Source organism: Corvus kubaryi, unplaced genomic scaffold (assembly GCF_017639235.1).
Source record: "Corvus kubaryi isolate FWS band 111438036 unplaced genomic scaffold, C.kubaryi_AGA036_p1.0 37385, whole genome shotgun sequence".
Classification (NCBI taxonomy): Eukaryota; Metazoa; Chordata; class Aves; order Passeriformes; family Corvidae; genus Corvus; species Corvus kubaryi.
The window spans coordinates 13923522-13940176 of record NW_024581127.1 but is presented as its reverse complement, the minus strand read 5'-3'; the positions used below and the strand labels follow the sequence as shown (position 1 = coordinate 13940176).

Below are 16655 nucleotides of genomic sequence, written 5' to 3'. Positions count from 1 at the left end.
TCATCATCCATCCCCAGGCAGAACTCCAAGCACTACAGCTGTCCTCTCACATAACAGGCAACTCCAGCTCCTCTTCTTTCCACTCTGTCCTTCCTAAAGGGCATCTATCCATCCACTGCAGCATTTCAGTCATGTGAGCTATCCCTCCATGATCCCAACAAGATCACAGCCCTGCAACTGAGCACAGACCTCTAACTTCTTGATTTATTCCCCATGTTCAAAATCTTACTGTACAGGCACTTAGAAGCATAGGTTTGTCAACAGAAACAAAAGAGGCAACCCACAATATTTATGAGAGCTTCTGATCAGCTCCCAAAAAGCAGGGATAACCCACCAGGCATGCACCCATAAGATGCCATCTGAAACGCTGGCTGTGCAGTGCAGAAATAAGACACAGAAAGAGTCAAAGTACTAACCATATTTCTAGGATCCATAAACCACCAGAATTCAGAAACAAACAAATAAACAAAAACACCCCAACACCCACAAAAACCACTCACACAATCATTTTGGAGTCACCAAGCCTAGCTCGTATGATAACCAACACAAGCTGCCAGCCTTCCATAGGCCTTTATGGGTCTCTTCACAAACAGCAATTTAAACAACAGCTTTAGCAATATAAGAATACTAAGCTATTCTCCTTAACTATTCAAATGTCGCCTAAGCTTGAGATCAAGGAAGTAATAAGTTCTTCACAGTGAAGCATAATTTTCACAAAACAACAAAAATCATCTACGATTTCATCTGTGAATGATGAATCTATCACAGAGATTTCAGCTCTCTCTTTGAGACAGACAGGGCAAAGGTCTCACACAACCAGGAGCAGAAGACTCGGGTTAGCTCAGGACACTGCCTGAGAACTGCAAAATGCCTTTTATAGTCTGAGTTACTGTTTATTTGTGGTTATACTACACAGAAGGTTATTGGTGTATTTTTATTGCGATGCTCTGCACTTTCTCCATGTACTTTGCCTTTGGACCAGTTAATTACATGCTCATAGATCATGCTCTACATCATCTTGTAGAGACATCAGTAATTTTCTCAGGATGACCATGCTCAGTCCCTGATTTTTGCCAAATTCATCAATGGACAAAAAAGTAAGCAAGATAATGGATAAGTGCTGAATGAAGTAAGACAACAACTTTGTAGACTTAGTTTCAAAAACTTAAGGTTTGGGGTTTTGTTTGTTTAAGGGCTTGCAAAATCTACCAGAAAAAGCTGATACACTTAGTTGTTACACAAGAAAACATAGTGGGATTGTTTAACTAGCACTGGCCACCTCAAAAAGCCCCCAGCTACCAACTTCATGCATTTTTTTCAATAGAGAAATGCAACTGCAGTTATCACATTTCCCTTAACTAAGAAATGCTTTCTTTGTTCTTCCTAGCCTCATTAAAAACCAGCAGGATCCTCATTCCAAAGGCTGCCCCAGAGGACATGCATTTAAGAGATACACTTCTTCCAGGAATTTCCCACTGAACACGGAGAACAGACATGTTTCCACAACTTCTGTGAATGTAACATGCTTCTGCGTTGCACAGCACTTCACTGCCTGCCAATGCATTGTAAGAGGAACATAACTGAATTCAAACCCTGGTCAAGAACACAAAAATAGGAATGTCATTTATTGTGCTTTCCTTGAATACTCCAGCATAATCTGTTCAAAAGCAGCTATCTGAAATATTTCCCTGCTGGGTAAAATAACATTATACTCAAACTGCAATGCAGGAATCACTCCACTGCTAGTCCAGGGAAAGAACCACATCTGTTTTCCCAGTCTTTGGAACTTTATCACCCCAGTGAATCATCTAGCAAAGGAGATTACTTATTTTTCCACATCTAACTAGTTAAGATTCAGCAAATGAGCCTCACAGTGCCAGCCAAATTAATAAAAAATAACAGGACAGTCAAAGTTGTTCACTGCGTTTAATTGTTCATGAAGCAGAAAGAGGTCATCCAGCCATGGTAGTACCTGGATCCATAGAGAAGGAAGGGAATGCTTTGAATATAGTTCACAGAAAGATTTTCTTCCTGCCAAATCCTACCAGAACATTTAAAAGGGAATGTCTGGAGTGAGGAAGACCAAGTGAGGTAGCACTTAAAACAAACTGTACATATATAAATCCATGGGGCCTCATGGGTTGCACCCACAAATATTGAGGATCAGATGTCATTATGAGGCCACTCTCATTTATTTAGGTCATGTCTTGCACTATCTTTGAGAAGTGCAAGAAATAAGATGTAGGGAACTACAGACCAGTCATCCTAACATCAGGCTCTGGCAAGTGCACAGGAGAAAAATCCTGGAAATTATTTCCATACATATGAAGGACAAGGTGACCCAGAATAGTTAGCACGGATTTACAAAGGAGAAATTGCATAAGCAACATGATGCCTTTTTAAGACAAAATTGCTGGCTTGGTAGATGAGGAGAGAGCAGTGGATTTGTTTCCCTTTACATTAGTAAGGCAGTTGACAGTCTGCCTAGAAGTCTCAGGGAAGCTGATGAAGTATAGGCTAAACGAGCAGACAGTGAGGTGGACTGAAAATCAACTGAACAACGAAGTTCAGAGGATTTTGACTATTTGTGTGACATCTAGTTGGCAGATGGCAGCTAGTGGTGATCCCTAAAAGTTCACACCTGGTCCAGAGCTGTTATAAATCTCTATTAGTAACCTGGATGCTTGGACAGAGTGCGGCCTCAGATGATGGGAAGGTTGGGAGGAGTGGCTGTGTACACACTGGTTGCATGAGGAGGCAAGCGGGCAGGAACCTTATGAAGTTCAACAAGTCCTGCATCTGGGGAAGACTAACCCTCATGCACTAAGACAGCTGGGGATAGCCAGCTGGAAAGGTGTTGGCAGAGAATGAGTCAGCAAAACCTCATGTTGGCAAAGACCAACAGCCTGATGGGCTGGACATGAAGGAGGGTGGCCAGCAGGTGGAGGGACGTGATCTTTCCCCTCTAGTCAGCACTAGTGAAGCCACACCTGGATTATTTCTTCATTTCTGGGCTTCCCAGTATGAGAGAGATGTGGACATGCTGGAGAGTGCAACAAAGGGCCACAAAGATGATTAACTGACTGGAGTATCTGTCCCATGAGGAGAGGCTGAGAGAGCTGTGACTGTTCAGTCTGGAGAAGAAAAGATTCTTCTCCAGAAGGACAGGGAGGGATTCATCAGTGGGTATAAATACCTGATGGGAGGGAACAAAGAAGACAGAGCCAGGCTCTTTCCAAGGGTGCCCACCAACCGAACAAGAGTCAATGGAAACAAACTGGAATATATGAAATTCCATCTGAACACAAGAATGTACTTTTTTTTTTTTTTTTTTTCCAGTGAGGGTGGTCAAACACTGGAAGAGGTTGCCCAGAGAGGTTGTAAAGTGTCCATACAGGAACATATTCCAAACCTATCTAGGCATGGGCCTGGACAACCTGCTGCAGCTGACCCTGCTTAAAAAGGCAGTGTGGACTAGAGTTCAAAAGATGTCTTTCAAACTATATCTGTGATTCAGAATATGAAAGGACACCAGAGACACAAGCTGAAAGGCTTTTTAAAAATCAAGGAAGAAAGGTTCTAGGTATGTAGAAGAAAAAGAGAAATTAAAGGCAGAAAGTAAGTCTTTTCCAGCTCAAATTAGTATGAAAGAGAATGAAATGTACAGCACAATGCTGTGCAGGTTGTGCAGAGGCTGTCAGAAGGCACATTTATTAGTAGTTACTAGTAGGATGCTCCTACCTATTGTCTGGCCAATTTGTCTGTACCTAACTGCTGTGTTTGATGCTAAAGGCCAAGCTCATCGGGATCTGCATTTCTTAATGATGGCCTTACAGAAAAGAGGAGCACACCCAATCTTTCACCAGGCTAACTGGTGTTTCCACCATTAAAATCATTACAATATAAATTACTTAAATGTTACAGACAGAAAAGAATAAGAGAAAGAGGACAAAAGAATCTTTCAGATGAGAACACTGTCTACAGCAATCAGATAACAGAAAGAGGAGCAGAGGGCATAAAAATAGGATAAACAAAGCTAGAGCAGTGCTTCTTCTCCAGTGTGGCAAAGTTTTCCCAAAATCTCAGTTGAAAATACAGACAAAAGCATACAGAGAGTTCACAGGAGTCATGGTTATGGGAAATGAGGAATGAAAACAATAAATTGAGGCTATTAACCACTTAATTGCTAGAGATCTGCTATATCTGCAGAGTATCTATCAGTTTCCTAACTACCACTTGATTTTCCTTCAGGGAATATGTAAGAAATCTTGAAATCACATTGTGGTTTTGATGACATGAGAATAGACTGAAAAGCCCCAGGGTAACAAACTAACATGCTGCAGAGTGATGTCTGATACATTTAATAGCACTGGAAAAAAGTTTGTTGTGACAGCTGTGGAGTAGGATGGCTGGAAGGCTAGGTGAACTTGCAAAATGAAGAGGAGATTTCTGCCTAAAAATAAAGTCATAGACTTGTTCCATCACTTATAAAGATAAGGAGGAGGGGTGGATGGGATGGGAGTGGAGGGGGGAAGACAAGTTTTATGATCTTGAAGAGTGAAGCAGAAAAGCAGACATTCCTCAAAGACCGCTTTTCCAGAATTGTCATAATTCCTCCGGGAGAACATTTAATCAGTTGGAAAATCTTGGGTTTGGGAACACACACAGCTGAAGCTATCACTTACATTACAAAGTCCTTAAAATTAACCTTTTGACATGTGAACCTAGAGTAAAGAGGAGTACAACACAACATGGATATAAGGCTTTGGATAATCTTATTACTTGGACCAAAAAGTCTAAAATACCAAAGGAAACACCTGAGCTGTTTTATTTTTACCAGCTTCAGAAGAACTATTTTTATTTTCTACAACTGAAGACACATACTGAAATCCTTGAAAAGGTAAGTGTGATCTATGACCATACAGGCTTTAGTAGTGGTATTGACTTATGCAGACAGAACAGGAAGTGAAAAGTTTTAAGAACTCTAAAGATTAAGACTGAGAAAGTCCAAACATTCCAAGACACATTGCAGTCATAGCTCCTCATTTGGCAGAAGTTCATTCCTTATTTATAGTCAGTATGGGGGAAGTACTACAGCTTAACATAGAAAGGAAGCAGCAAAAGGAGCCACTCTTCCGTCTTTCTTCACCTCCAAGCCTCAGAATAGTCACAGGCTACCTTGATATATTCTTATTCAGTAGCTGCTGCTAAAATGGATGGCAAAAATTCTGAACAATCACACCATAATCCATGTGCAGAGTACTGTATCAGCAAAGCTACAAAAATGATCAGTCAGCTACTTCTCTAAGAAGCAGTGTGGCCCAGACAAAAATTAAGTTAAGAATAACAAAAAAACCCCCATAGTCACTGAACAATGCCTCAGCCACATAGCAGCTGATATTATTCTTCTTAATAAGCATGGAAAAGACAGTTCTCAAAAGGGAGTACATTATCTTTTCAGAGGCAAAAGAAAGGAATTCAGTGGGATTTTTAGATGAGAGCTCAACAGAAATACTTAATGAATGGAAGGCAGTTAGGAAACGATACCAAAATGCAGTATTGTTCACATTACATTAAACGCCAAAATACATAGCTAAAGCCAGCTGATGGTGTTGAAAGACAGCTGAGGGGAGGGAGGGGGGGAATTATTTTGGACAATTAAATCAACACATACAAGAATAGGGCTACAATTATACTACCTGGTATTCTTACGCTCAGCTTCGCTCAAATCCACAACTATTCCCCTAGTGTAAAAAGCAAGACAGCTATCTTGTATCTTTACTCAAAATTCATAAATTACTGAGACAAACTCTTCAGAATTGCATATTTTTTTCAGCCTTTCCTACAGGTGAAAAGCGCTCCCTTTTTAATGAAGGAACATAACCATTGAAATCTTCTCTTACAACCTCTTCTGTACTTATGCTTAAACAACACTTAAACTTCTTTCACCCAAAATTCTAAACTGAGTTTCTTTTTGTAAACATGTTTAACAAGACATCTTATATCCTGTATTAAGTTAAATCATTCCACAAATTTGATGTCAAATATTTTCTTTCTGAGTTTTTATTGAAAGACTAGCAAGACTGCACCCAGCCAAATGATGAAACCTATCTTCCTACCAGGAGGAAGCCTATGACAGAAGGTATGAGCCATGAGCAAATGATCAATCCACACTTCTGGATAGCAAAAGCTGCTAAAATTCATGGACAGACCTTGTAACAGGAGCAAACCAAGTTTTGTTAGCAACAGTCAGTACAGGGCTGTTACTGTCAAAAGCTGGTCTGCCACTCCTGTGAAAGCCAAAAGGAATCCCACTGCCATGCATCAGGCACTCGCAGGCACTTCTTGGTGCGCCTCCAAGCAGCGTTCCAGCAGAAGGCTGTTCAGTCCTCCAGAACACGTGTATGCTCTAGATTTTGGCCAGAAAATACAAATACTTTGAGCTGCTCTTTCCAACAATTAAATCTCAGTTTTAAAGGCAACTACATGTTACACTGATAAGGGTCACAATATTTGCCAAAATGAACCACCAAACCAAGCAACCTTAGTTACTAATTATGTAATGCATAACAGGAGTGCAACAGACCAACTTTTCTAATGAATTTTAACAAAAATTACACCACATATTTGCAGCTACACATATATCACTCCAGAATTAGAAATTTGTAAGTTAAATTCTTAGCATTTTCATATATGACAAGAATAATATGCCTCTACGACCACACATCTACAAAGCACTTTTTGCTTTGTATATGGAATAAAATCTTTCATTTTAAGTCAACAAATTCAGAGAAAAGTTATGCACATTAAACACTTCAAAGAAAAAGACCAAAAAAGGGCAATACCAACATTTTCAAAAGTATTCAACGATTTTAGCTATTTTACTCCATACATCTACAAACCCAGTGTACAGACTATAAGTAGCACCCTAATTCCAAATTAAGTCAATAATCATTGATTATTGCTGAATATAAGATATTTAAGAATATTAATAAAAAAAATTTCCAGATTAAAATAACTGTAACTTTTAAAAATATCTTTTTCATTTATCAGGTTTTTTCATACAGTCTTTCTCTACAGTCACAAGAAAATGTAAGTTCCTCATACTGCTACAGTACATAATTAAGTGGTTTCGCGAAGCTGAGAAATCTGGTCAACATATTGCAAGACTTGTTAAGAACTTGTATTTTAGTCTTTCCCCTCCTTATTGTAGGATATACCCACTGAATCTTCCCTTTCCAGAGCAACAAAGGATGAATTTGTAAATACAACTACATGAAAAAGAGCAGGATCAAGAATTTCTCATTACAATTGACAGAAAAGCTATCTTTATGATGCACACATTTCTTTACTTATATTAAGTGTGGGAAAGGATATTCCTTTCGATGAGATATATTATGAAGTATGTCATTTATGATTTCATCATGTTCACTGAAGTATAATAGTGGTACTCAAATATCACACTGTATTCCAACACATCAACATCAGAAACAAGTTGCTACAGCTCAGTGGCAATGTACAACTGAGGCCACCATCCAACTGAATGCACTGAAATGTGGAAAAAAAAAATTAAAAAGCTTAAATGTAACAGACTGCTAGTAAGACAAATACACTTTACTTAAAGAGCTTGAGAGAAATCTGGGTTTTGGCCAATTTTGAGAAATAAATTAGCAAAACCAGACCTCTTCCTGATGTGGAAGAAAGCTCCAACATCACTTTTTCATCAAAGCTACTCCCCAGCGCATCACACATTGGATCATGGAGCACTACACTTACCATGCATAAGGCAGTTCTGATTCTGTATTTAACTTCTGATTACTTTTTATTGCTATTTAAAAGACAAAAATTATCAAACCATTTTGCTATTGCAGGATAAAAAAGTCAGCTGTGACAACAGACATATATCAGTATTAATTTCTAATTTTCTCTTTTTATTTTGACCAGTGTTCAACACGTCCCTGTTATCATGAGGGTCTCCAGGGCTACCCACTGCATAGACATGCTGAGAGAAACAGGCCTTACAACTACAGACAAAATGAACAAACAATTGGAAGAGGAGGGACCCAGAAGGGACATCTCCAAGTGCTTCAGTTGCCCCACCAAAGACATCAGCATAACCACTCAGCCCCTTTCTTCTGACACTACCAAGAGTAGATGATCAAAAGCTTGCTGCAGTGAAGCAAATGGTCATGTCACAAAACACCAACTGGCAATCAAAGTGAAAAAAGAAAAAACAAACAAACAAACCCAAACCAAAACCCAATAAAAATCACAAATAACCCCCTCCCCCAAAATATACCATAAACACACTAATTACATAGAGAGGACAGTGACAGAATGTGATCAACCCTCTCTCTGCAAATGTTAAGGCATCTCCCTGATTTTGCACTGACACAATTCTGATACTGCACCTGAACAATAATACTCAGAGATTAGATTATGCCAAGAAAGTATGGGAGGAAACAAAACAGACAGGAGTTTCCTCCTAGATATTAAATACCTCTGCACAGTTCAGATTTCATAAGGTAAAGAGAACACACAGGTGCCAGCTCCCAAACTCCAAAGAAGTTTTTACCTACCTTTGAGAAAACCAACTCATTGGCACTCCTAAGAACACACCGGGTCAGGTAAATGACTGCACCTGAGCTCAGGAAACACACAGAGACTTCAGCCAAACAGAGCCCAGAGAGCCCACAGCTTCACTTCCATACCCCCATTGCTCCTCCAACCCTTCTGCTATTGCAGGCAACAGCCACAAACTCCTCCACAGCTTTGGGAACATGGCCTTAAACTGTTTCTAGTCACAAGACCAACCACTGAGAAGACAAAAGCTTGAAGAAGCAAAGTACTTGGAGCACTCTACTTTGATTTAGCTATAAATGTTGATTTTCAAGCCCACACATTTGCCCAGTCATAACTGCATAAAATTCAGAGGGCGTTATCTACAGCATGAATAAAGCAACTATCAAACATTTGGGACTCTGGTGTTACCACTGTGAGTTAAAAATGGAGCCTCTGCATCCTTCAGTAAATCCAGATGTTGAAAATGTCAGTCTCTTGATTAATTAAAAGTAATTCCAAGTTAAAATGGAACTGGTATTGGAGGATCTCTTACACTTGGTTTTGATTTTATCACATACATCAGCTTGCAAGCACAGGCAACTGATGAAACCAGAGTTCACATGAGGTTACTGATGCTCCTTCATTCAAAAGCATCTTTGACTTCTAAATGAAGTGCTGATCCTTTCAGGATGATGATTTCACCACATGTGACTAAACTTATGTTTTAGTCCTGCTCCCCTATGACAACTTCCCAGTTATGCCCTGAAACAGATCTGACGGCAACAATAACCCCACACCCTTTAATCCATGTTTATCAACAAGTCCTACTTGTTGAGTACAAAGTACTTAGATATAAACATCTGGAGGGAAGGCAAGGTCAGCAAGCAGCCTACATTTCTCAAGTTTACTATCCTGTTTAATTCCTGGATTAAGGGGTTTTTTTACAGCAGTTACCTTTAGCTTTCAGAAGAGCAGCTGAGTTTACACAGTTACCCACATTTGCAGTGATGCTTGCAGCAAACAGCTCAGGTGTTATCACACCACAGCTGAAAATGTTTTGTAGGGAAAATAGCTGACTCATCCTTCCTATGCCACTTGTCTGTAGGGACAGGAGATGTAAGACAGCATGTTTCAATTTGATAATTTTGGGAGGTAGCAATAGACAGGTGCCTACTCTAATTTTTATTTATCCAGTATGCATCTGTTTTTCTAATTTAGAGTTCACATACTGATAAGCTCCCAATAGTTATTTTTATATAAGATTCTTCAAAGGAACTTCCCTACGCTCCCATTCCTGTCTTCAGCTGCTCAATTGGCCTGCATATTGTGGATTTTCAGGAAAGCCACTACAGCATCATAGAATGGTTTGGCTTGGAAGACATGTTCAAGGTCACTCAGTCCAAACCCCCCCTGCAACAACCATGGTCAGCTTCAACTAGATCAGGTTGCTCAGAGCCCAACCCAACTTGACCTTGACTGTCTCCAGGCATAGGGCATTTACCACCTCTTTGGACAAGCTGTTCTACTGTTTCATCACCCTCAGTATAAAAAAATTCTCCTTTACTTCTAGTCAAACTCTACTCTCTTTTAGTTTAAAACCATTATACCTTGTCCAATCACAAGATGCCCTGTAAAAAGTCTCTCCATATTTCTTGTAAGACTCTTCCATTGCCAGATTTGCTTGAACAGTCCAAAACTGTACAACTACCAAAGAGCCCGGTACAATGCATCTGTGTTGGATACATTGCATTTGGCTATGCCAGGCCTTTTAACAACTGTAGTGTACACCAGAGAGCACTGCAAAGCAAAATATATCTACTGACTTGGGTGGCATCAGTTTCTGGAAACAAACACATCTGCCCTCATTCAGTTACTCTCCGAAGGGCAGCCACAGAGACATTCCTGCTCACTACCACTCTTTCTGCCAGGTTTCTCTTCAGCTGTAAATCCTAAGTCCAAGATGAAGCATGAATCACAAACCCTAGCTGCTGGAGTAATGTATATTAAAATCAGTGTATGTGTATTTTACCAGCCTGGACTGAGTGGGACACAGATTTGGATCAGTTGTGGTTTAAGTACACCTAGATCCCAGATATGGTCATTCTGCCCTTTAAATTGACATTCACTTGCCCCAGAACCTTGTCCATATGATCAGCAGCTGAGAACCAATCAGTGAAAAGCAATTTTGCTTTGTTTGTAGAAATTAATAATAAGCATTAGTACCGGGCGGCTACTGCCAAAGAGAAAATAAAGATGTACTACTCAAAGGAAGATTGGACTGCAGAAGTCCCTGCACTGTGAGGGACAGCTCTGCTCTTTCCACCACTAGTGCCACCCGGGTGAGAATTGTTGACCAAGGGCCACTAGGGTGGCTGGGGTGGAAAACTGCAGCAGCTGCAGGTAAAATGGACAAGGGCAGTAACTCAGAGCCTGCATAGAATTTTCTAAGCTTATTCCTGAGACTTTTTTTCAACTGAAAACCCTCTAGAAATTCCTAACACAACAGCCATTTCAAGACAACCAAACTGAACAAGTAATTAAAATCAAGTTGACTTTGTTTTCCTTCTTGGGTATCTCATGATGCATTGCTGAGGCAGAAAATGTCTGCTCTGCATATTTTCAGCAGCACTGAACAGATTACTGAGATTAGTAATGTACTTGTCTGCTTTACCTAGTTGTCATAGGAGAAAATATTAATAGCCCACTGCAGTATACAGGATCAATCTTAATGACTGATCATATGATCAATCTCAAAGAAATTAGTAACTTACAATTCTTTCTGGTTCCAAAGCAATAAAGATTTTCATTAAACTAAAACCCCAAGAAGTGTTTCATAGTCTGCCACAAAAGAGAACTTGTTTTTTGTACAGGAGAACATGACCAGAGAGAGAACTAGAGGATCAGCCCTGTGATTCAGAATAGTATAAATCAACAGAATCAGAAATGCTAATCTCAAAACCTGAGCAGAGTAGAAGGGGAAACCATTTAAGATAAATCAAATTTATCTGGTCTGCAAATGTTACAGATAAAATAGTGGATGCTTTCCCAATGGAGCCCATTGGCTCAGATCATATTTTAAGACCTCAAAAAAGAACATTTCTTTCTCAAATTACTATTGGCACATGCATAATATTATATAAGCCCCTTTTGAAACTACTACTAAGCTACTTAAAACACAAAATTACTTTGGACTCACTTGCCTTAGGTAAACTCACAGTCAAGTGCCTCCTCTGAAAAAAAAAACCTAACAAAAAATTAAAGGCACAGTAGATCAGTGAACATGTAGCAGATGAAAGCTAGAAATATTGGGAGAGGACAGAAGAGTGGTCTCATTCCCTTTCACACAGAGTGCTCAGTCAAGAAATGTACTATCACTACATTTAAGTAAAAGATCAGTCACCTTAACCAGCAACTTGAGAAAAAGAAAGAAAAAAGCCCAAACACATAGAAAACAACAGACTTAAACCCAGAACTATTTTCTCATATCAGTATTGAAATAGGCTTTAAAAGGGTGACAACAACTCTCAGTTGGACAAGATGCTGTGTCTGTGGGGTCACAAATCTGGTTTGGGCAAATCCCGAGTTTGTAGAAACTCTTACTTGTACTTACATGGTACTGAATGCAAGATGGTCACTCAGGCAAGTTTAAAATAATCTTAGTTGTTTATAACTCCTAAGATGTAAGAAATGTCTATGATAGGTGACCTGACATTAACCTCCTTTTACTACAACATAATGATCAGTGATTTAAAATTTATCTTACCGAATTGAGATAAATTTGACTGATATATTTCCTTTTTTAAAAATGGCATTAGTATTCTTTTAAAGTCAGGTTGTAAGATCACAGGTCTTTTGCCATACCTCTGATTGCAGTGTGTAGTACAGCAAAACATTTTGCCAAAATACATAAATTCTTAGAGATGTATTTTAATCTATATGTCTATATACTTCTATCAAGTCTCTCTTGGCAGCAACAGCACCCAAGGGATTTCAACATTTTTCTCTCACCCACTGTGGAGAAAATTCATAGAAGAGACCTAAGTTAATTAGACTCAAAGAGTCTGAGAAAATATTAATATTATTTATACCAGTACAGAAAAAAATAATCCAAGTGAGCCATGTGTCTGAATATTCTCCATTAAATAAAAAAATAGGTAGATAGATAAATAAATAAATTAAAAGCAAACCTCCCACCATTGGTCCACTCTCTCTATCTCAAAATCAGAAATCAAGTCTCTTGTAAGATCAAGGTACCCAAATTATCATTTTTTAAAACTACAGGATAACAAGGCTAACATTTTTCTCAAGCTCACATACAATTGTTTCTTGTACTGTAAAACTGAAACAAAAAAAGAGCAAAGCATTCTTCACAGATTCTGTCAAAAATACTGACTTGATTAAGTAATTGGCATTTAAGAGATTACAAATCCAAGCTAGAAATTCACTACTGCCATCACAGTGAAAATGTAAGTGACTTGGGGTCAACTGAAGAAAGACCTTACATTTATTTTACTACTTTGAGATTATTGCAGACATTTGGTAACAAAAAAGTGAAAGATTACTGCAATACAGTTTTTGACAGATAATATTTCCTGTCGAGACATAGCAGAAAGAACTGTAGTGCTTCAAGATTGTAATCGTTTCGTACATTTCTACCCACAAAGTACTTCTTTAGGCAAAATATTTCACCCCTGCAGCTGCTACCTCTTAGATGTACTGCCATCCTTCATCTTCATCCTCCCACAATTGGAAAGAAAGGAAGAAATGACAAGGCAAAGTTTTCAGTCTTAAAACAAGAAAGTTTTATACAGTATAGCAGGAATAGATAAAAGAATCCCATGTGCATTATGAGTTTGTGCAATTATATCAATATTATATAAGATATTGTAAGTTGTTTCCTTTAGCAAATTGGCATTAAAGACACACAGGCATTTGCAAAACCGTGGTATAAAACAAATAGGAATTTACATGAGCTTTTGCTAACAGATGCCTCCCAACAGGGGTCAATGCCAGGTTGTTCTTCCCCAGCCCAGATTTGCAATCTGTTCTTATCTGATTCAGTATCTTATTGTTTTGCTGTTCAAAAGAGTGATGTGTATTTTAAACACCAAGAAACAAGATCGGGTAAGACTAAGGCTTTGTATGAATCTTTAAAGCTGTGGTGGCTTTGATCCACGTTTATCTGCACAGACTTCATCTGAAAGACAGAAGTTTGGGTAAAGTAAAAGTGATTGCAAGGGACAACAGACAGATGCCATCCAAGACAGGGTGGACATGTCTATGGGAATTAGACAAAATTTACAAGGAAACAAGGGATGTAAGAACTCTCATACACATGACAGGCTTTGTGGGGCTTCTTTGTGGAAATAAGGGTTTGAGATTTTATTAAAAATAATAATCCAACAGAGGGAGCAGCAGACAAGACTGGAAGGTGATTTTAAGAACTGACAGGTAAGCATGAGAAAGACTTCCAATAAAAGCTTTCATCCTTGCAGAAAATTAACCAGAACAGAATCCAGGCCAGCTTTTGTCACCCTAACTTAAATCTTGGGAATTTTCACAAGCTAAAATAGAGAAATACATTAGAGACAGATGAAGATATAAGCAGTTATTCCATTGCCACACAGGGAGTCTGTTCTACAGCCATCCCAAGTATTGCTTTGCAAGAAGAAACGCTCACATACTCCCCTTTAATCAATAGATTACAACAGTGCTACAACAGTTCTAGAGAACTATCTCCAGAAAGAGTAAAAACTAATCTAATTTCGAAGAGAGTGAAAACAACAGACAGGCAAAATCTCAAAAATTAACAAGAGATTAGGATTTTAGGTGCCTTTGTGTATGGCACTGTCTGAGCAGGCACTTTTGGTGCTCAGGCAGCACCTGGGAAAGTCAGGTCCTCAAAATATCACAGTTTGAAGGAAGAAATAAGTAATTAATACACAATCAGACTTCTTATGCTTGTATCTTGAATTTGTTCTCTTGTAGTTCTGAGCACACTTACAACTTGGCAGATATAACCACTATGTTCAAAAGGTTCCTTCACATTTAATGCTTCCTTAGTCAAATCTGATTCGGCCCACTGAACTTATATTTTTTTCATTTTTTAAATGTTTTTTTTTATATTTTATATACTATTTTTATAATACTTATATCTTTTATGTATTTTAATACTTTCATAAAATATGTATATGCATATTCACATATATAAAAATTGCAAATACATTTTTAATAATGACTCTGTTATGTACTTTTCCCTTTTGCATCAAACTGGAAAAGGTAGTCTATGAAGAATGAAGACATCAAGACAAACCTAATGGGTACTAGTTACCAGAACTTCTTACTCTCAAGCACTACACCACTTTACATGCTGGGACCTCTTCACTATGACACGTGCTGTAAAACATAATTAAATATCTAATGCACCCAGTCTGGTATTTATGGGGTTTATCTGTTTGCAGTGACACAGCTTTCAGTCAGTGACTGCTGTCAACTTTGCTCATTTCAGGATCATGGCAGAGCATCATATCTAGTCTAACACTGACCATCCCCCAAGCACTGTGTGACTACGAACTTTGAGTCCATATTTGTTTTTAAATTAAGAGGAACAAGAGGGTAAGCAAGGATTTCATGTCACAGAATCACAAAATCAATTAGGTTGGAAAACACCTCTGAGATCTTTGAATCCAGTATCTGGCAGAACACCACCACATCAACTAGACCCTGGCACAAAGTGCCATGTCCAGTCTTCCCTTAAACACCTCCAGGGATGGTGACTCCACCACTTCCCTGGGAAGTCCATTCCAATGTTTAATTAGTTTTACTGTGAAATTCCTCCAAACTCCCTGACACATTTTAGACTATGTTCACTTGTCCTCAGGTCACTTGTTACCTGGGAAAAGAGACCAATCCCCACTCGGCTACAACCTCCTTTCACGTAGTTGTAGAGAGTGATAAGGTCCCCATTAGCCTCCTTTTCGCCAGGTAAAACAACCCCAGGTCCCTCAGCAGCTCCTCACAGGACTTGTGCTGCAGACCCTTCATCAGCTCCACTGCCCTCCTCTGGACTCGCTCCAGCACCTCAATGTCCTTCCTGTACTGAGGGGCCCAGAACTGGATGCAGTACTCGATGTGTACCCTGACCAGTGCCGAGTCCAGCGGGACAATCACTGCCTGCTGGCCACATTGTTTCTGACACAGGGCAGGATGCCATTGGCCTTCTTGGCCACCTGGGCTCACTGCTAGCTCATGGTCAGCCAGCTGTCGACAAGCACCCCCCAGATCCTTTTCCGCTGTGTCACGCGATGGAATGCCCATGCTCCTGAAGTACGACCATGCTGGTGTCAGTCACTCCTCCAGCAAAGGGCGAACAGTGGATACAGCGAGGTGGTCCCGACCCCCGCTGCCAGGCTGGGGGCTCCAGCCCACCGACACGGGGCAGGGCCGGCAGCACCGGGGCTGCGGCCCAGCGGGCGAAGGCCCCATTTCGGGAGGGGTGAAGTGTGGGGACAGGCAGCACACGTTGCACAGCTCTAAAGCCAGAAAAGGAGCCGGGGTGCCGGGAATGGCGGCCAGGTGCCCCTCCTCCGGAGCCGGAGCTTCCCGAAAAAGCGCTACGGCCCGGCGGAGGGGCGCCGGCAGCCCGGGGGGACTCCCTGTGCGGAGGAGGAGAAGGAGGGAAAGGAGGAGGATGAGGCGGTGGGCAGAGCGGAGCAAACACGCACCTTCGCCGTGCAGATCGGGCGACGGGGCCGGCGCAGCCCTGACCCCCAGCCGGCGGGGAAGGAGGAGCCGCCACGGGCATGGGAGGAGCCGGGCCGCCGCCCGGGACCCGCCGGTGCCCCCGGCCGTGGCGCCTCGCAGCCCGACCCGAGGCGAGGCGGGCCCGGCCCGGCCGCTGTCGCCCAGCCCCGGGGGCCTGAAAAACATCACCCGCCACCACCGGGTTTTCCAGGGGGGTGACACCTTCCGTGGGAGCGGCTGTGAGGGTGCTGAGGCACTGGACGAAGCTGCCGCCCGAAGAAGTTGTGGGTGCCCCGTCCCTGGAAATATTCAACGCCGGGTTGGATGGGGCTCTGAGCAACGTGATCTAG

General features: G+C 40.7%; 1 protein-coding gene across 1 annotated transcript in view; it reads right to left on the bottom strand.

The window, feature by feature from the left end:
* Nucleotides 1-16373, bottom strand: part of CPQ (carboxypeptidase Q) — a 149090-nt gene extending 132717 nt beyond the window's left edge. The window contains exon 1 of the mRNA XM_042036244.1: nucleotides 16287-16373. Coding sequence (XP_041892178.1) covers nucleotides 16287-16366 — 80 coding nt within the window. The 5' untranslated portion in view covers nucleotides 16367-16373. The remainder of the gene's footprint in view (nucleotides 1-16286) is intronic.
* Between the last annotated feature and the right edge of the window lie 282 nt (nucleotides 16374-16655).